The 22060-nt window shown below is 45.5% G+C and overlaps 1 protein-coding gene across 2 annotated transcripts in view; it reads right to left on the bottom strand.

Moving 5' to 3' along the window:
• Positions 1-1290: 1290 nt before the first annotated feature.
• LOC119460611 (MFS-type transporter SLC18B1-like) overlaps positions 1291-22060 on the bottom strand; it is a 92899-nt gene continuing 72129 nt past the window's right edge. For both annotated transcript variants that reach the window (XM_049655190.1, XM_037721630.2), the window contains exons 8-14: positions 21285-21448; positions 20480-20578; positions 18188-18276; positions 8974-9069; positions 8788-8862; positions 6329-6422; positions 1291-1446 (exon numbers count right to left, since the gene is read on the bottom strand). In XM_049655190.1, the coding sequence (XP_049511147.1) occupies positions 1342-1446; positions 6329-6422; positions 8788-8862; positions 8974-9069; positions 18188-18276; positions 20480-20578; positions 21285-21448 (722 nt within the window). In that variant the 3' untranslated portion in view covers positions 1291-1341. The remainder of the gene's footprint in view (positions 1447-6328; positions 6423-8787; positions 8863-8973; positions 9070-18187; positions 18277-20479; positions 20579-21284; positions 21449-22060) is intronic.

The following is a 22060-nucleotide window of genomic DNA, read 5'->3' as shown; positions in this document are numbered from 1 at the left end:
CTTCTCTATTCGCGATTCTATTCGACCTTCATTTTCGTAGCAAGTGAAAGCCCCTTTAGAGCTCATGGCATGCTGTGTTCAGGTAGGTGTGCCGAGTGGGCTGCCAGTGACTGAAAGTATGCCGGATTGTCTCGTCCTGGGAAAGAGTATCGCGAAGGAAACAAATTTTCCTGGATGCAGTCGCACATGCACGTCATTTTCGCTGCTTTCTGCGTTGCTTTACACTGCGTTATCCACAATTTGATTTCTGACTAACTCGATTATCTCGCCACGCTTTAGATGCAAAGAGCAGTTTGCATGAACGAATTAATCGTACTTCGACCAGACTCTAACTGTGCGGGGAGGAACAGTTCGAACAAAAAGCCTGCTAACAAAAAGAAATAAAGAAGGAAAGAAGGAAAAAGGGAAGAAAAAAGAAAAGAAAAAACCGGTGGCCTGTTTTCGAGAACGCATAGACTTTTCGTCCCCTGCCTAGGTGGAGCTCTGCTGGAGCTCTCTCTTTGTCGAAAATTAATTAAAATCGTTCATATGCCTACAGGAAAGTTGCACCAACATTAGTTTTTTTTTGTAAACATGGAACCAATGTGTGTATCGCTTTGCTGTTTTTTTTAATTCAGGAATTGCTGAACAGTTCTACTATTAGTAGGATTAAAACGCTTAGGGCAAAAAGCAATGCCCCACTCGGGCCTCTCTGCAACTGTTTCGGCCGCTTCGCGACAGACGCACGGCAACCTTGCTTGGGTAATTTCCGATGTCGCCGACCGATGCGCTATCATGTGGCTAGCTCACTCGTACCCAAATGTCATTCGCACAGGCCTGTCGCAACCGCTTTTCCCCACAGTGTAATAAAACATGAAAAGTCACTACACATGTTCGCCACAATGGTGGTAAGAGCAACAAAAATCTACAATGCAGCGTCTGAGTCTAAGGGGTTGTTGAATAAGATATTTCACACTGCGGAGTGGTCTGAAAACTAGTACAACTCCTATAATCGTCAGTTACATGGTATTCCCTGATAATTAGAATTTTTTCAGCGAGGCTCTGATCAATGTGAATAATTTTTGTGCAGTGGTTGGGCTGTATTTCGTTGCAATTATTGTGCTTCTTGTTATACTATTGTCACGCACGCGTGACCCGTGACTTATATTCTTTGTGTTTACGTTCTGCAACTTTAGCATTCTGTCTGCACTTGCTCATACTTGCAGTATCATGTAGAGTTCAATTTTGGGGAACTATTTCATAAATAAAGTACGTGAAAATTGCGCTAGTGCAAGGCAGTATCGCGTTTACAAAAATGGATATATATTTATTACTGACACAAAATGACAACTGCTGGCACACTTATGACTTGCGAGAAGAAATGGACCGATCCTGCAATGCTACGTCGGCACTCCTCGTCCGTTGAACGTACATCAAGTAAATCCAGTGGAGAAGCGTTATGGGTGTCTGGAAAAGAAAACAAAATAAGAATTCTCATTGGTACTTTGCGTGCTACATTTTGTTGCGAACAATGGCGCAGAACTTAGGAGTAATGGTACCTGGCTTTCACTCTGAAGCCAGTGATTGAAAAACTGTGTGTTTCAGGTCTATGCATTAATTCAATCTGACGCTCACCACGACAAATATTGTTGTCCTTGCTGTCAGGCATGGTCATCCTTGAAGTTGTGAACGTGTGCCGTCACAGCGCTCTGACAAACTAGCGTTTCGTGCAGCAGCTTCCCAGCATCGGATCGCTTTTGCACTCTGAGCTATATCGGGTGTTTGAGTGGACATGTCTAAGATATACTTTAAAGGTTAATACAAGATTGAGCCTTCCAAATAAACTCAGGGGCAATAAATGAAACTCCATCATGGAAGGCTGCGCACTCATTTTCATAAGCTGGCCTTCATTAAAATGTAATCAAGTGCACAGTAAACGAACGTTGTCCTTTTTTTTTCTTTGCATTATAGCTCTATGAGAATGAAGCTACCATGGCCTGGAATCGAGCACGTGACCTCGTGCTCAGCAGCAAAGTGCCATATCCTATGAGCCACAGCGGCAGGTAAGCTGTATTTCAGTCAGTGTCGCAGAGATAAAGAAGGTATTTTTTCGGTAACAAGTTATTTGCACAAGTGAGGCGAGAAAGTGCGCAGTTATCTCTGATTGGTTATTTATTTAGCTGTGTCACTATAATGTTAACTATGCATTTACTCAGATATATTTGTATAACGCAATAGCCGTCTGTGACCGCTGAAGGAATGTTTAAGGGAACATGCCATGAGCGCTGATCTTCTTCAGTACCGCAGTTGTAAAATATTTTCTAAATAATCAGTACTGAGGTAATTAGTAAATTAGAGCAAATTAATAGTTTTCTATTAATTGTCGCATATTTTAGGATGCCTATTCGTCACAATTTGTGGGTCGTTGGAAAATATGCCCTTTAAGTCTACTGCCCTGTTCGTATGAGGATTCCTTAAAACATCCTGCCACGCCTCGTCGCTTTTTTTAACTGTGTCGGTTGTCTAATTTCACCCGATTATGCTAGTTATCAAGTTGTCACTTAGTCAACTTCTTAACTGTTCTCGGCAATACTATAGCGATGGAGGCGTGTCTGCTCAGAATTCATGCCTGTCGCAAATAATGTTGTACTGTAGAACGCGAAATTGTATGAACCACGGGAGCGGTGGCCGAACTAAGCACTAGGCCAAACTGCATCGCTGCGCTCTGCGATGGTCGCGCGCGCGGGCTCAAGACCTCTGTACTGTTCACACGCACTCTTTTCTGCCTCCTAGCGTGCGCATTTGCGCAATTCGACCTCGTGCGCTCAATAACGACGGTGAGGATGCAAGGTGCCGCTTCAGCAGCGGCTGTGCACACATCACTGGATGCTATCAAGGAATAGCAGAGGCGTGCTTCTGCATCATGATTTCTCTGAATATAATAAATTATTAGTCGTCTTTTTCATGTTACTTTTAACTGTCGGCTTTTTCGTTTTTTCTGTCGTACTTTTTGGGTTCTTGGTGTATGTTTCCGGACTTGTGATATGATATTAGAAATGATCGTCGCGAGTTACTGGATTTTTCTCATATACCTGTACTTGCGTGCAATGAGCCATCCACATTGGTTGGGCACATAATCGATATCATTTTTACGGAATCGCAAGAGACGTAAAGAAATTATTTTGCACGACTGCGGGGGTCTATCAACGTGCATAAAGACAACGGCGTCATTATTCGATGGCTTCCAATGACGTGCGCATAAAAACTTCTGACGCGGCACCTTTCGGTCACACCGTCGTTTGTGGGCGCACGTGGTTGAACCTCGCAAAAGGGCACGGTGGCAGCTAAGAAAGGACGCGCGTTTGCTGTACGCAGGTGTCCAACGCAGGTGCGTCATCCCCAGAGAGCACAGCAATACTGTCTGGCCATCGCTCACGTGGTGTGTAAATTTTACTCTCGACAGTACATTCTCCAATGTAACGTGAGCCCCATCGATCAATCTGGAATGTACACGGTCCGACAATATTGCTACGAGAGACACATTCTGCCAGGGGCAGACGACAAAGAAGACGGTTCTGTCGGGTGCTGGTGGCTGTCCACCATCTTGGCTACTGTGTCTGTGTAGTGTAAATACAGTGTAAATAGTCCCGCCTTGTGTCGTTTTACGTAACATCTTTGTGGTGGAGGTGCGGGGTAGTTCCCTGTTCCAATCACGGAGCTCCGCAACGGCCGCTTCATCACGCTTCCGACCATGTCAGTCGGTGCACGCACAACGTCTTCACCCGCTGCCCCTCCCGTGGCTCCCACCTACATCGTTCTGCCTCCTGCTCGTGATCCTGGCGTCTTTTCGGGCCAGGATGGGGTTGACGTCGACAAATGGCGCAACCTTTACGAACGGATCAGCGCCAGCTACAGGTGGGACCCGACCCTTATGCTCGCCAACGTGCTTTTTTACCTCGATGGCCCACCACGGGTGTGGTTCGAAACGACACAAGGCGGGACTATTTACACTGTATTTACACTACACAGACACAGTAGCCAAAATGGTGGACAGCCACCAGCACCCGACAGAACCGTCTTCTTTGTCGTCTGCCCCTGGCAGAATGTGTCTCTCGTAGCATTACCCCCGGCGGTAGAAGCGCCGTCTCGGCGCTTATAACAATATGAACAATATGAGTTTAACATCATATGAATTTAACAATATCAATTTAACAATATGAAAGGGAACACTTCACATGTCTTTAAACAGTGATTCTTGAAACTGTGCAAGTGAGAACCTCAGTCACTGCTATTTGTCACGTTGTTCACCTGTCTGTTCCCGCTCATGAAACTTTCCTCACGAGCTACACAAGAAAATTTCCGGCTTTGAGCGAAAATTCGTTGTTCCCTTTCAAATTGACGCACCGTGTTTGATGAGACGTGTAAATAGCGGACAGAACTCGACCGGTAAAATCAAATTCAACGGATGAGATCAGCCCTGCCGGGAATGCATGTAAGGCCGAAAGTTCAGCAAATACAGAAATAGATTCTTAACTGACACTTTTGGCAGTGTTTCTGGTTCTTCCTGATGTTGATAATTTATGGGCATCCCCTTTGAAACGGGGCAGTGACAAATATTCACCTAGCCTACTTGATTTAATCAGGTATGCTATACATATTTTTAATTCTAGCATTTTTGTATACATTTCCTTAATATTTATTTTTCTTCCTCAAAACATATCTATATACCTTGTACTGCTACTTATACCTGTAACAGATCCGGTCGTATAAATCTCTCCCGTGTTTTTTTTTTTTTTTTTCCACCAATACTTGGTTTCCAGCTTTCTTGACCTCTTCCTCCATGCGGTGTGCCCAATTTTCAGGTACAGATACTTGTGCACTTTAGCCACCCATTTATTTTCATCCACGTTGCTAAGCATTTCTTCAAAACTAATTTTGTTCTGCGCTTCTCTGACTTCAAAACATGCCCAGACCATGTCACCCTGCACTGCATCATTTGTGGTTTTACCATGGGCTCTCAAAGCCATCATCCATGTTGGATGGTGACGATGATTTATGGACATCCCCTTTGAAAAGGCGCGCTGACAAATAGTCACCTAGCCTGCTTGATTTATTTAGGTATACTGTATATGTTTTTCATTGTAGCATTTTTGTATATATCTCCATAACCATTTTTTCCCTCAAAACTTATATATCTGCCTTGTTTCGCTAACTATGCCTGTAACGGATCCGGTCACATCAATGTACTTTTAAACGTATCTTGCTTATCTCGACTACTGACCGGTTGATGCTTCCGTCCACTTTAAATCCAAGCGCTTCTAGAAGGTGTACGTTGCCTCCGGGTCTAACTGGGTGAATCTCTTCGCATTGCGTTAGGATGTGCTGAGTGGTCTCCACATTTTTGATGCAGCATACACATGTCTAATCTTGTTGAAACAATTTGCTCCGGTATGTTGTTGTCCTTAGGCAACCAGCTCGAGCCTCAAATAGCAAGGCACTACACAGCGCGACTCTTGGCGTGCCTCTCGGCAAACACGGTTGCGTAAGTTTCGCTCAGCATGTTAGGAGACCACGTCTTGAACTTCTTTAAATCTTTATTTCACTATTATGTGCAATTCAGTGATTTACACTTATATTTCGCCTTCTTTATTGTGCTGGCTGTACAATACAATAACACATTGAAGCCGCTCCAAATAACTAAGCATATTTGGCGCAGCGTCTCTTGACTAAGCGGCTGGATCATGTGTACATTCAAAGCATTGAAAAAGTGGGCTACCAATAAAGAACCATTATAAAATGAGGGTTGAGTGTGTAACTGTACCAGACTGAACAAATGTATTATAAATAAAACTATGAATCCGCTGCTAAAATGACGAAAAAACAGCTTTGTAGACTGACAACAGATGTGTGCTATTATTTGTGTGTTTATTCTCACACTGTAAGCTGGATAAAAGTGCATAGCAATAATATGCCGAGCATAAGGTAATATGTCAGCTGAATTGAGAAACATCGTAGAACGCGTTGTAAACAACAATCAGTGCAAGCGGATACTAGATACACTCCTTGCTCACCTTGGTGAGAAGGCCAACTCCTAAGTGCAAGGACTACTCCAGACTCGTCAACCCCTGATGGACATTAGTAAAGTGGGGAGCATAATGTGTAACAAATTACTGTTTCGACAACATAGAACACGATAACACGGGCCACACCTCAGCTTTACGTGTACAGTCTCCTGTTTCGCAATTCAGCTGACAATATACGATGTCTACGTAGTAACGGCTCAGGTTAAGACACTGTTGTGCTAACGTGTCAGCCTCCCAAGTGGCAGGCGTGGAGTGGCGTCGCTTACCCAGAATAAGAGGATGCCGAAGAGGAACATAGATCCCGGTCTGTAGCTGAACTTTTCTACGAGGTACCCTGCTATTGGTGGCGTCGTAATGGCCCTGGAATAATGGAAAGCAGACAATAATTGCTGAAACTCCTAGTAACTTGTCGATTGTCACAATGGATAAAGCTGGATACAGCATGTTGCAACGATAGCTGCGGATAAGGCACTTCACAGATAATGTTACATGGGTGGTTTATGCCTCACGCCACGCACAAACGATTAAACGTGGCACGCATATTAAAAAATGCTAGAGCACTTCTTTCTTTACTAAAACATATATTAAGCAATACCAAAATCTCTGCGATAACTTAGAGCATATTTCGTCTTTTTGGCCGAGAGAAATTCTTAGGTTTTTTTCACAGCGGATGAAAGTCTCTGTTTGCAGATTTATTTGTCAGGTTCGAAAGAACATCGGCCAAGTCCTTTCTGCCGTCCGATCAAGTGGGTCTTATAATGCGATAATATTTTGATGCTTTGCCGCTCAATTCGCTTGCGAAGCCCCATACTTCGATTTTATCTTCAATATTGTTTGTGACACTATGATGTGGACTTCGCGATTGCCCGCTATAGCTGCCTTCGAAGCCACCCGTAATTTGCCCTTACGTGACCGACAACATCTGTAAAAGTTAATTTAGCCGTCTATTTTTGTTATAATAAATGATAAGCTGTGATAGGCACAAAAGCAGCTTGCCGTTCGAGCAGAGGTCAGCTGTCGCCGATGGGTCCTCTTTTAGAGGGCCTCTCGTCGTCGTTTGGTATCTGATGAAGGTTACGTGTTTTTCGAGCTTGATGGGTATTCAATGTGTGCGGGGGGGGGGGGGGGGGGGGGGAGAGGAGCTTTTGCCTAGACAGTCTTTTACTTGCATGGTATGATGGTCGGTCTATCTAGCATGAAGGCAAGAATGTGCTTCGAGTGTTGCCTGAACATAACTGCACTTATCTGAGGGAAACCAATGGTAAACCAAGATCCTTGTAGCAAACCAACGACGCGGATTAGCGACCCCGACCCGGACGCCGAACTCGTTCGTCGTTGGGCAGCAACCGCGTAAGCAGTACCCATGGCCGCTGCTTGAGCTCGGCGCACCTTAGTCTTCTTCATTTGTAACAGTCCCTTTTTCTTCATCCACATCTTGCAGCGGGAGATTCCGTGGCCAACTCACTAAAAAATCTCAAGCTAAAAAATATTTGCTGATTTACTGGGAGAGGTGTCGGTTCTGGTGTATTCCAATAGAAGTTGGATTGCTGTAATTGTTACCAATTATACACCCTATATACAGCTCAAATGTTTGCTTTCTTGCTTTTTGCCGCCATATTTACCAGCGCAACGCGACCGCCACAAGTTATAGGGAACAATTTAGGCGCCACACTCTTGAAGATACATTACTCAACTGCCCGATGGCTTCACGTAATTTCTCGCAAAATCTCACAGGTTGAAATATTATTTAAGTAAGCGTAGCGAATGCTGCCGCAAATTTAACCATACTGCTGCCATTTGATGCAGAATAGTCGGCATCTACTGCGACTTATTTAGACACGCAAAGAAACGCACCTGCTGTGAGCTATGTTGGCGTCAATATCGCGCCCAAAAGAAATTTAAGCGGAACCTCCCTGAACGGGACCTATCCAAGGTATATGCGTGGCGTTATATGACGATCGGCGTGATGGGGAGTGTGTTATACATGATAAAAATGTGTGCGTGCGTGTGTGTGTGCGCGTGTTTGCTTGTTTGTAGGGGGAGTTATACTGATGTAGCATACGTTATTTATTTTTATATGCGTGAGGGGTACAAGCAGAGAGATGCACCATATTTACATTGCCGAACACATACATAACGCACCTTGCCCTCCGCCATATAGTGCAACGCATATCTTCGACAGTGCCAGGTCAGGGAGGTTCCACTTTGTTTGTGCGATGCCCGGCGTGGCATAACCAACGCGTTAATGCTGTCATAGGCAGCGGAGAGGGGACGGCTGCGCGTGCATACGTAATTATTGCATGAGTGGCGCATCCTCGCGTTTCGGGTCCCCTTTAGTCACCTTCCATCCTCACTCCTCGGGTCTTTACCAGGGCGTCCCATACTGCTTGCTATCCCCCCTTTAGTATGGGCTTATGCATTTCTGGCTTACGTTTAAACGCCTCCTTTCTACGTATGACAAATGCCGAAGGGCGAAAGTGGATCCACTTGCAGAATGTTTTGCGCCGGTGCGCCTATGGTTTTGCGGACAATGGGCAGCTTGTCACTGTACTCGGCATGACAGCTATCAACCGCACACTCAACTGCGCGTTAGAACCCAAAATTTTGAGGAAGGTTTTCGGGCTTCACATGGCATTTTTCGAGCGACCGACCATATAATGCTACGCATTGTTATAACAAAATGCGTGATTGGCTTCAGCAAGAACGATAATACTGGTACGCTCACCCAATAACTAAGAATGTCACTACAACAGTTGACACGAATCCGGTAGTCCGTATGTCGTCCGGGTAGCCCCGCTTCCTGGAAAGTGACAGGGAAAGAAAGAAAGGAACAATGACAAATTGTTACGCTTTCTTTGCATAGGTAGTCATATACTGGAGCTTGGCGTAGTTCTATAAAAGTGACACTTACGCTGTATGGCTGAGCGCTAATGAGAAGCTGCAAATGAATTGAGCAGCCATTCCAACGCCCGTGAACGTCTGAGAGACGTAAACCATCCACAGCTGCCTTTGAAGAAAGACAAGAAAAAAATATTGTTAGTCTAGAATTTTCATTTACATCTGCATTCCAGTATTTCAAGGAGACCTTACTGGCAAGGTCATTCTGAAGTTTAGCCGGTGCTGCAAAACCTGCAACGCGCAGTACTTTGCTATAAAGGAATGAGATGGCGTTTTCGGTGGCACGCCGGACGTTGCCTCAGGCGAAAGCACTCGAATGTGATACCATTACCGCTTCTGCCCTGCTATTGTGTGATCATCTGTCAGAAATGTGACTGCGTGATCGCTCACGCATGCTCCAAAGTGTAGAACGGTAGAGAGAAGTCGGTTGTACTAGTTGGCTGCAAAAATAGTGACTGACATATTAAGGAAGGGAACGAATTTGTGTGGCCACGTTCATTGACCACTGCTTCACAAGCACTACTTGTGTTGGCAGCCCTTCGCGATGCACGGCTTTCCTCGAGAATAAAAATATTCATTGTAAAGCCGGCATTGTATCACTAACTTCCAAAGAAAGGACTTCAGCCACAGCACGTCGGCAACAGTGAGCACCGCTCGTTACAGAGTGACAGACTGTGTAGTGCCGCTTTCTGGCATAGTAAGATTCTCGCACGGTATTTATACACATCCCCCCCTAACTCACGTTCAAACTTGCCCCCACTCTATCGACCACGTAAGTGAATGGGCGCACTCTTGAATCAATGCTCCGAAGCATGGGTGACGGACTACACCGACAGCTTACCGATGTTCGAAGCTGAATATCTCGTGACGATTCACAGAGTAAGCGAGTGACGTTGCTATAATACGTTCTTGCCACAAGCTATTACAAAGTACAAGACACTTACGTTCCAAGTATTGTGCGCAGCAAGAACAAATCTACTGAAACTGAACACACCGTGAACGATTAGGCAGAAAATAAACAATCGGATAGTGACCACACCAACGAGTTTTACTGAGTCAAAAACATGACAATCCGCTGCTTCAGAGTGGACTGGCAAACAAAGATTGAAGAGCAAAAGGTAGTGATCCTGCTTTAATTCAGAAGCAGCACGTTAGGACAGGTTGGAATACATTTCTACGCCGCTTTTAGTGCAAGCACCGTATACGCTGCTTGCGCCGTTTGGACAAGACGTAATGAGCTTCGAAGGCCATTACATGTCCTCTGAAGCTGTGGCCAAGGCTTTGTGAAGTCCACCCAGTCACGGTCTACGATATCCGCCGAATCAGAGGTCTACTTAGCCGCACCAGAGTCATGCCCATCCATTGCAAACACGGAGGCATCAGAGGCAGCTGAGGCTAGCAATGGACGTGTCACCACGTGATCAAACATGGCGGCGTCCACGGTATCGCCGTGAAAAGGGTCTATACTCAGTAGTGTAAATTTTAATCCCCTAATATTGTTGTGCGGGGGCTGGAGTAATTGTCTAATAATAAGTCCAGAAAACACTCAGCAAACACACCACATCTATTCATAAGTTTCAAAAGTGGCGCGATGCTGAGTGACAGTGATTGTTTTCACTTGGTTTAATCGAATAATTTAAGCAAACATAATAATACAGATTGAATTTTGCACTATTTAGGTCACATGTCATTCATGTGGCCACTTAAGCTTAGCCTGCTTATTTTTGTTGAAGGAAAGCAATGCGGCCAAATACGTTATCGCTCATCTCCAAAAGCAGTAACTACTGTACTCGGTCAATGCGAACACACAAGGCGGCGCGAAGTGCTGTCAAACACGTAACCCGCATGAATTTATATGCACAAGTACCGCACATTGTGAGCACGGCACTCGGACACCTGCAGTTTCTGTGGACACACTGAAGTATACATGATGTTACGAGGAGAGCGACAGGTAACGAGCCACCTGATTCTGAAATTTATTTGATACTGCATGAACTCGCTTAAAAAATTAACTCCCGTTATCTACGTCAAAGGTGTTATTTGCCGCTTACATGACAATGAGTTCAGTGCTTTTTATTGCTATCTGTAGCACCATCTATAAGAAAGAATTATGAATGAAATTTTCTGTTGCACCTTTTACTGCATGCTGCGGTAGCTTCTTAAAGAGCCCAGGCCACATAGCAAATTTGGTTATACGCTAGAAGTTGATACGTACCTTGTAGGGAGCGTTCTACCGCAAGAATTTTTCAAATTTGTTCATTAATAGCCGAGATAGAAATATATCAGTACCGTGAACCCATGATTTTAGGAGGCGAGTGTCACCGCCAACATACTCTCTCCATTTGCCCCCGTCTAGCCTCCTGCAAGCGAAATTCCTTCCCTGCTTTCTCCCGTACCGGAGCTGCAGGATCGCGTGACGCATACGTCAGGGACCGCGTTTTTTTTTTTATCGCTTTTTCGCTGCGTCGCGCACTTCCAGTGACTGTCTCGTGCGAGAGCTGTTGCGTGTCGTTTCGCGCAGCGCATGACTTTGCGTGATGTGCACGAGAACACCTGATTAGCGGTATAAATCAGTGCTACACGAACACTGGGCAGAATGCAAGTGGATCACAGAGAATGATCGCGAGCTGGAACACGATAGAAAACTACATAATTTCGTTCTCTACGCGCCCGACCGCACGACATGGGAACAAGCAAGCGAAACGGAAGTACATCTCTCTTGCTACTGTACGAAGTAAGCCAAAGACACGCAAACATTTGGTTTGTATGTTTTATTATTTATCTAACCTTAAGTACGTCTATTGAGGCAACAGATCAAACAAATAACTACTAATGCCTTGAATAATTCTCAGTCAATTGTCATTGTGAGTGACGTCACAGCAGTGCGCACTGCGTAAGCGCTCTTGTGCGATTGAGGTTGACTCTCCAGCTGGGAGCTCGGCGACCGTGAGGACAAGGGCGCAGGCCGTTTGGTTTGAAATTTCAGCACTTTCTGCAGTGCATAGCGGTGTAGAACTTTGCAGGCACGATCGTTAGCGTGCATTGCATGCACTGCGCTTGTCAGTTCAAATTGGCCAGGCCTGATGAGGGGCCCTTTAAACTTTCTTGCAGTTTAGAGTTTGTTTTCGGATTTATTATTTGTTCTAATAGCACAGTGCACTTGATTGGTGTTGTGGGTGGCGACATGGCGGTTTGGAAATGGGAGACTGTCATGTGCACGTGAGCCAAAAAGCGACACACAGCCATCGCGAACTTGGCGAAGACCGAAGGTGTGCGCATGTTTTAGTCTTCTATTTCGCAGTCTTGATTAATCAACTAATCTATATTGATTGTCCAAAAGAAGTAATGGATGAATGGATGGAAACAACTTTATTGAAAATCCGGCAAGAAGTAATCACATGCTTAGCGAGAGACGTTAGTCACTAAATGACGGTCACCCTGAACTGCATGAGGAAATTTTTCGGGGAGAACTTCTCGAAGATTATAGGGCAACCCTTTTTCGGAGACCTTCATCTTTGATGACCATTTTTACTTAAAATGCTTAAATAATCATAGGTATCAGCATAACAATCCGAATTTCTGCCCGAATAGTTTTTATAACACGTGTGCACTGAGGTGCCGTGTTTGCTAGTTTTCCACGAAGATTGCATGGTTTCCTTTTTTTTATTGAAGTGATTCGCATATCACGAAACCCTCATGAGAAATTGCTCTCATACTTTAGAGAAACGCAGTTAGGCACGGCTAAGAGTTTTGGTGCGAAAGCGTCAAATGGCCCATTGAGCGAGAAAGCCGGCGGCGTCTGTAGCAGCAGCGAAACGGCACCAAACTTCCCATTGGCTGAGACTCCACGTTACTGGCGCGCGTTCGTGACGCTGGAGGAGGAGGAGGAAAAAAACTGGTGTCCACACTAAGGCCCAGTTAAAAAGAGCGGTTCCTCCGCTAAGGCCCGTTGTTGATCCGCCGAGCCCGAATGAAGCCAAGCCCTCCAGGAAGGAGGAGTGCAAGGGGATTAAAGAGAAGTGACGGCACTGTTGCTTGAGTACAGAATCTGTTCTGTATCTACACTTATCTCAGGGGAGTTGGGGCAGTGAGCTGTGCTACGTCATTCTAAGTTGTAGCGCATTAGTGGGGTGAGGAGAGTGTTGGAACTTTGCGAAGGACATGTGCTTGTTCCGTGTTGAGTGAGGGGTGATGTTGGGGTAAAATAGTGAGGTTTTTCCTGATGCTCTTGTGGTGTTCAGCGATTTGCTCTTTGTACGTGGCAGTGTCTTCCACTGTCGTTTGATTTGACAAGGGAATCGAGGGCACCTGGAGGTCAGTTTCGTGGACGCTGGCTCACGCTTGCTGTCTCGGGCCTCGACCACGACCACGATGTAAAACAAATACTCTTACACCATGACCACGACCTAATGTACTACTCACCTACTTAGCGAGCGGAACGCTTGCGCGCCTGCGCTAGCTCATATTTCTGTCACTACGAGCCTTATGGCATCATCAGTTACCCCACCTACACCGCACTTTTGCCGTCATCTGCTCCCACCAAGCTGTGATGTTTGCGTCGGTATGCACCTTGTATGAGTAACAAAAATCAGCAATGTCGCACTGCTGCGTGCTTTTAGGTAAATCACGACAACGTAACACGCCTGGAATAAGCTTTATATTGAGTTCCCGGTTTACGCACGTGCGTGAAAAAATGAATCAAGGCATGGGGGGGAGTTTTTAGAAAATGTTAGGCTGCCCTTGTGTTACTTCGCGTGCCGAAAATGCAGCTACGTGCATTAAATTTTAAACGCACGTGTCCTATATGATTAACAAGATGTACCCATAGACGAGGCAACCTAAAGTTTGCCCGCGCGGCACCAGCTCCGCCCACTCCCCTGGCGGAAAGATGGAAGTGTCGAAGGTCGCCGCCGGGCCAGCGCACGCCCGTGTTCTCTACGGCGCGAGCGACCACGTGCGTTGTTTTTGTGACGGCGAGCGCGACCTCATCAACCAGGAAAGGTGGCACGCAATGCTGCTGTGTTGTTGATTGCCACTAAAGCCTCAAAAAGTCGAAAGACGCCCGTGAAGTTCTACAGAATTCCGGAGAGGTGGTACGAGAAGGGCAGACGACAAGCGTGGATAACTGCGGTGCGCCGAGTCAAGTAAGTTACGTACTTTTCGCATTCGAGTGCAATATCACGGCAGCTCGATAAAAACGCAATAGTAATGTTGTGCCTGTATTTAGCGCATGGCCGTTTGTTTAGACGTGTCGCGTAGTTGAATCCTACAGTGAAATCCGCCGTGTTAGCTTAGCGGTAAATGCATACGTGTAGCGCCGCCAAGCTCGACGACGCGAGCTTCGATTCCCGGCCACGGCGGCCGCATTTCGATGGGGGCGAAATGCAAGAATACAGTTCTTACCATGTACTTTGTGCACGTTAAAGAACCCCGGTGGTCAAATTTATTCTATTACAGCGTGCCTCATAATGATATTGTGCTTTTGGCACGTAAAACCTACGAATTTAATTGATTGTACTGTTCGTTCACTCGCGATCGGCAAAGACTGGCTCAAGATAATTAGATACTTTTTCCAAACGCTACAACTTAAATTCCTAGTTGTACAGGCAACTAATAGGGCCGCACGTTAATTGCCTTTTGTGTGGTGGCAATCCGTATTTAATGCAAGCTGCGGTCATCGCATGCGTCGGTAAGCGGCAGATCGCAAAGCAGCTGCCCGAGACGCGCGCGTTATGTTTGATTGCTTGGCCATGCTTTCTGCGTTCACAATATCCAAGCATGTTTTAAAGTAATTGCCACCTTGCACATTCTTCCTGCTTCACTCTTCCCGCCAAGAATCTTCGTTTCGTGTAGTAGCCGGCCATCGGTGTGAGCTTACTTTTGCTGCGGCGGGGCATTCGCCCGACGAGAAACTAGTTTGCTTTGGTGAGGCATGTATTGCTAATTCTTGCGCTCGTGCTGCTGGTCCCAAGGTAATCGCTGGTTACCGTGACCTGGGTTCATTTCGTGGAGCAGTTTGTACGAGTGATTTCCAATGACCAGTGAAAAGATACCTTGCTCAATAATGCAATGAGTTGCCATGACTCTCGCATTGAATAAGGCATGATATACATTAAATATTTATACAGCATGATATAAGGCATTATGCACATATGTAGTACTTACATCGTTAATTAATTTTATTGGCTTATTGGTACCTAATGCATGTTTTCTTTCTGTTCCGACAGTGCTGATGCCACTCCCTGGGAGGCAAATTGAGAGCAGCCGTGTGTGCGCGCCCAACGACCAACGAAACCAACCGCAATCGTCACCGTCTCTGCACATTCCTGCAAGCATGCACGACCGCTTTGTGACTGCACCATAAAGAAATAAAAGTGACTAAATGACTGAACTCAGTGTGTACCTCTAACGCGATGTCGTATACACACATCCGACACGCACTTGGCTTTCACTGTCACATCAACGCCCACTATTTTTCAACACCACACACGTGCGGAAGCAGACACTCCCCTTTCTTGAGGTTGCCGCCACGAAAAAAACTGTTGGCGTCGCCAACCGTCTTGAAATCGCACTGCAGTCTTTGCATCGCTGTTCAGCAAGCAGGCGAACTGCCGCCGTCGAAAACGGAGCGCCGTGAGCATGAGCAGCGAAGGAAAGCGCGGGCGAAACAATGTAAACAAAGCGGAGACTGCACCGCGCAGCGACCGCGCTGCTTGAAATTTCTACGCTGGGGGCGCTGTTGATGATGATGATGATGATGATGATGATGATGATGATTTATTGGCATCCCCTTTGAAACGGGGTGGCGACAAATAGTCACCTAGCCTGCTTGATTTAATCAGGTATACTACACATGTTTTTATCTCGCATTTTTGTATACCTTTTTCAAAAATTTAGCTTGTACCGCTGCCTATGATTTTCAGAGATCAGGTCGTATCCATCTTTTCCCTGCTTTTTTTCCACCAGTACTCTAATCGTCTCTTGCTGATCTCTACGGCTGATCTGTTTATGTTTCCTTCCACTTTAAACCCAAGCGCTTCTGGGAGTTGCACGTTACCTACGGTTCTCGCTGGGTGGATTCCGTCGCATTCCATTAGGATGTGCTGAGTGGTCTCTGGATCTTTACTGCAGCATACACATGTCTCATCTAGTTCCGAATATTTGTTCCGATATGTTTTCGTCCTTAGGCAACCGGCTCGAGCCTCAAATAGCAAGGCACTGCCCTTTGTGTTATCGTACAGATTTTCCCTTCTAATTTCTTTCTTCTTATTCTTGTAAATCTCCATTGTCCTTTTCGTTTCCATTCTTTGCATCCAATTCACGGTCTCTATTTCTCTCACTTTCTTTCTGATGACCCCTGGTTGTCTATTTACAGTTTCGATTATCCTGTACTTGGTTGCCAACTTCCTTGACCTCTTCCTCCATTCTGTGTCCACGCTTTTCATGTAGAGATACTTGTGCACTTTAGCCGCCCATTTATTTTCATCCATGTTCCTGAGCCTTTCTTCAAAACTAATTTTGCTTTGTGCTTCTCTGACTTCAAAAGAGGCCCAACCCATGTCTCCATGCACTGCCTCAGGAGGCGCAGCAGCGCCTTCAGGCGATCGGTTTCTCGTCTGTACATTTATTTTCACTTCGTGGCATTTCCTGAATTATTTCACCACCTGTGTCAAACTTGCATTGCGAGCATGCGAGGCAAGGGTTGCACGAAATATGTTTTCAACAAACATTCGCGCAAATAAGTTGTGCCGCAGAAAAAGAACTGTATTACCATTGGTGGCTTCTCGCGTGCGTTTTCATTAGTTAATTATTCGTCTCTTTCAACGACCCGACATTCCGACAATCAAGCTCAGCTTGGAAGCATATAGCATTTACTTGAGAAGGTTTTAGGCCAGAATCTAACGTGAAGACTGATACACTCCTTTTAAACTTAATTCTATCCATTGTACCTGTAGATACACGTGCGGTGCCTGCCGTACAAGAAGCGAGCCGCATGTAATCAGTAAAGTGGAACGAGGTGCAAGCACGTACGTTATACAATCAAATTTTTATTCAGTAAATATACGATCCTCGGTCACAAACATTACCCGTGTCGCAAAACCTGTCACGGAATGACAAGTCATCAATTGGTACAAACAGAGCCACCACTAATCTTCAAAGAGAGTATAGAGAGCCACCAGCTGGGCAGGCTGGTGGCAGGTATTCGAGTAGGTCGTGGCATATCAACGGAGCAGAACGGCGGAACGGGTGAAAGGGGGCACCTGCTGCAGCAGTAGCGCCAGGTGTTGCGTGAGGGAAGAAGGGAACACCGCGACGACACTTCACCCTCGCTCTCGCTTTCAGAAGCGTGTGTCATCTGCGCGTTCCTTGTCCGAGGTAGCTCTCGCCTGCGTTCTAACTGCGCCTCGGTAAGGCCAAATCAAAACGCGGCAAGCGTCTCAACGCACTTGCTTGCCCGCGAGGAGTTCATAACGCGAAGGACCGCTCCGTGGCGTTCAATTGGACAATAATGCTTTCGCATTCCCGACTCACACGAAGTGCTAAGGTGTCCTCGCATTTTTACAGCGAAACTGTTAAGGGCTCGTATCCGCGTGTAGAAAAAAAAAATGTGGACAGCTTGCATTAGTGGTGCAAGGCCGGAGTAAACAGCGGAGGTGGTGATCGACCTAGCCTCTTGCACGTTTTACTAGGCTTAGCTAATTTTTGCTGTGAAATGCGAAGTGCTGTTAGGCACGGTATTCCGAATCGACTCGCCGCCGATGCGCAGACTGCTCGTCAACGAATGTAAAGCGAAATTACGACTACAACTAATGGAAAGAGCGTAACGCTCTCTGCGTGTCCTGTAACCATGCCAACTTTTCATCAGAGTACTGGGGGAGTATTCTGTAAGAGTCCATCTAGTGGACTGTCCATTTCGACCGACTGACTCCAGCTGCACGAGCGAGCAGGAGACTGGCTGGCTCCTTCTCGCTCGTGCAGCTGGAGCCAATCGCCGACAGCCGAAATGAACAGTCCACTAGGTGGACTCTTACAGGACACCCCCCTGGTAACCGAACGAACATGTACCTCGGTTAGATGTGCGTAATACTAATGACCTCTAAGCGGTCTGTGCGATAATCCTCGGAACAGAATATTATGCCATTTTTATTGTGGGGTCACACATTTTTGCATGGCAGAATAAAATTAGCTGGTATAGCTGTACAAATGAAAGATCGGAATATACTTACGGGTCTTGCTGAACAAATGGCGCTGGGCCAAGTATCAGGTAGGCAAAAGCCGTCATCAGTTGCCCGGCAAAAGCAAAAAATGCGGCCATCTGCGCGAAGGTAAAAAACAAAAAACAAGAAAATTATGGCAGAACTCGTCTCACGATGACCACGCCAGTACAATAATGGTAGGACGACGACTGTTGACAACGACGGCATGGCGAGAGTCGGATGACGAAGTTAGAATAGCGGTGATGCAACGACCGCGACGGCATTGCGACGACAGTGTGACAACGAATACACGACGACGGCTGTACAGCGACGATGGCGCCACGACGACGGCATGACGAGGATCGGGTGACAAGAATTGGGAGATGCTTAAGGATTGCGTTTAAGAGTAGAACGCGATAGCATTCAGATCCCAGCTGACTGTTTCTCACACCTCACGGTAACTGCAGCTTATGTAGCCGTGGCGTTTATCGGGCAACGCTGGTGCCGAACGCTATGCACGAAGGCTGCGTTCTGGTTCTTTTTCTTTTTTCTTTTCACCGCCCAGCCGGCCGGCACCACTGCTGCCGTGGATGCGGTGGTGCCGCGCTATGATTGGTAGAAAGCAACGGGCGCACGCCGCTCTGTGATAGATAGATAGATAGATAGATAGATAGATAGATAGATAGATAGATAGATAGATAGATAGATAGATAGATAGATAGATAGATAGATAGATAGACATACAGGCAGACTCAAAGCGACTCACGTAGGCAAAGAATGCTAATCGCATCAACAGCAAACAGTTTTTGAATTATTTCATCAGATATATTGTTTGCTATGCATACTTGAATGTATTGGCAAATATCTATAAAGACTGCACAGCAAGCTTGGTTCTCCACAAGAAAAGTAGAAAGTTACCTATCAAGAAAGGGGTCAGACACGGAGGCACAATCTCTCCAATGCTATTTATTCACTGCATGCTCAGAAGAAGTATTCAAGCTCTTATACTGGGAAGGCTTAGGAGTGAGAATAAACGGCGAATATCTCAGCAACCTTCGGTTTGCAGTTGACATTGTCCTATTCAGCAACAATGGCGACAAATTACAGCAAATGATTGCGGACCTTAACCGAGAAAGTGTAAGAGTGGGGTTGAAATATGCGGAAGACAAATATAATGTTCAATAGCCTGGCAAGGGTACAAGAATTCAGGATCACCAGTCAGCCTCTAGAGTCTACAAAGGAGTACGTTTATCTAGGTCAATTACTCACAGGGGACCCTGATCATGAGAAGGAAATTTACAGAAGAATAAAATTTGGTTGGAATGCATACGGCAGGCATTACCGAATCCTTATTGGGAGCTTACCACTGTCGTTGAAAAGAAAAGTATACAATCATTGCATTCTACCGGTGCTAACATATAGGGTAGAAACTTGGAGGTTAACAAAGGAGCTCAAGAACAAGTTAAGGGCCGCAAAAAGAGCAAAGGAACGAAAAATGTTAGGCCTAACGTTAAGAGACAGGAAGAGAGCGGTGTGGATCAGAGAACAAACGGAGATAGCCGATATTCTAGTTGACATTAAGCAGAAAAAGTGGAGCTGGGCAGGCCATGTGATGCGTAGGATGGATAACCGGTGGACCATTAGGGTTACAGAAGAGATACCAAGAGAAGGTAAATGCAGTCGAGGACGGCAGAAAACTAGGTGGAGTGATGAAGTTAGGAAATTCGCAGGCGCAAGTTGGAATCAGCTAGTGCATGGCAGGGGTAATTGGAGATCGCAGGGAGAGGCCTTCGTCCTGCAGTGGACATAAATATAGGCTGATGATGATGATGATGATGATGATGATGATGATGATGATGAATGTTCGCTATAATGAGCACATTTGTCCTTGGCTAATGGTTACCGGCTGTTACCTTCGAGGAATTGATCTGTTGATATTTAGGCCTTGTGATTGTTTTTAGCTTTGGCCTTAACGTAATATGCTAATTCAGCGCCTATATGGTTTCAGGGATTACTTGATTAATCACCAAAATGTGTTAGTCTTAATATGATCTTAGAACCAAGTAACCCAGCCAGGTTTACCGCGTGTGTAGTGGTTAGGCATAGGTCTTAGACATGACAGTTGAAGCGAATAACTGTGGGAAAGTGGGGCAGGTTGCCAGACATGTCTGATACATTTGGATTCATTTGGAAAACGCTGAAGTACCGCACGCAGCTTGCTTTTAAGGGGAATAATGAAGATATTGTCCTAACGTGAGGCACGTCTGTCTCTCCTAAACAAATATTGTATGCCCAACACATTGTGATTATAGTATTACTTACCTTAACGTAACAAAACAGTCCCGCGAATGCCGCGCCCACGGTATAACTTGCAAACTGTACCATGTACAGTACTCCAAGTCGCGTGCTGCTGAGGTTGAACTGAAAAGAAAATGTAATAGAAGGATAAAACTTTCATAGAAATACAGTTAACGTTTAAGGTCAACTGCATAATATGGGCGAACCCTTTAACCGGGCCAAACTGTGAGTCATAAGGACATAATATAAGTACAATTTTCGTGCGGACTCTTTAATGTAACCGAAAATCTTCGCGTAACCTTTGCCATTGAAGCATTTCAGAAAAGCATAAATTTGTGTTGACAAGTAAACGGAACACAAGTATTCTTCCCCACTACATCGCCACCGGACCTTCCACCAGCGCCTTGCAAGCCCGTCTCCTCGATATTCCAGAGCCTGTTTGGGCACTCGAAAAGTGCAAGTGCTTCTCAGGTATCTTTTGTTCATCTAGTTGGTTTAATTTGCGATATGAACTCTCAATAATTTATGGTTCGCTAGTATATTTTCTCAGCTGGTTGAGTTATCTAAACACCCGCTTCACGGTTGTAATACGTCCCGTGTGCGTCATGGTGGGATCCATGCTTACGCAATATCACGTCTTGTCGGGGCATTAAAGAAAAACGGCAGGCTTCGGTGATTCCTATGGCTGTGAACTCAATTACTGCGAAAGCACCATTCTCCCACAGTGAAGTCCAGCATCTTATTTGTTTCTTTGTTGTAAACATCTTGTGTATCGGCCGGAGTGTCATTGCGTTATAACTGGCACCTTTACGTAAGGGAAACGACGCACCTGTCTCAAGTATGGTTCCAGAGTGGGTTCGTTGAAACCCATGATGACCCAAGAAAGCATCAGGGTTACCATGTTGACCATGAACAGTGGGTCCCAAAGAAGTCTGTACAGCTTTTTCTGCGAGCCTTGGTCCTGCATCAGGGCCTCCTCAGGTGGAGCTGAAGCTAGAGCAAGAGTTTTCAAATTGAAATCGACAATGTACGATGTATTGCTGTCATCAAATAAGAATTAGCAGGGAAACACCGTAAAACGTGACTCAATGTGCCCATCAAGTTGAACGAAAGGAAAAGGGCAAGTTCACGAAAATATCGATAATTAAGGGTGCAAATGTGAAGAGCGCGAACTAGAAAAAGAAAACTGGTGCCTTATCATAAACAGGAAGAATCACACACACACACACACAAAAAAAAGAACCACAGAGCGCATGTGGGTAGTACACGTAGATGCCTGGACATGTGATGTGAACACCTATGGGCTCAATATTTAGTAACAACCATATGAAACCAATATAGAATAAAACCATTGAAGCATTTGCAAATCAACTGTTCCTTATAATTTAACTGTGCGATTAAATATAAACGAGAATTCAAGTTACGATAAAGTTTATCTTCATAAAGAAAACCTAAACATAAGTGGAAGAAAAGACAACTTTATCGCAGGTGAAAGCTGAATCGATAACCTCCGCATGCAGAGAGCAATGCATGCGAATGCATAAAGGAGAATAGTAGCCCTAATGAGAGTATGATGAACTTTGAGAGCTATTTGAAAAGAATTGA

The sequence above is a fragment of the Dermacentor silvarum genome, chromosome 8, assembly GCF_013339745.2.
Source record: "Dermacentor silvarum isolate Dsil-2018 chromosome 8, BIME_Dsil_1.4, whole genome shotgun sequence".
Classification (NCBI taxonomy): Eukaryota; Metazoa; Arthropoda; class Arachnida; order Ixodida; family Ixodidae; genus Dermacentor; species Dermacentor silvarum.
Note: the sequence above shows the minus strand (reverse complement) of the source record. Positions and strands in the feature narration are given on the sequence as shown.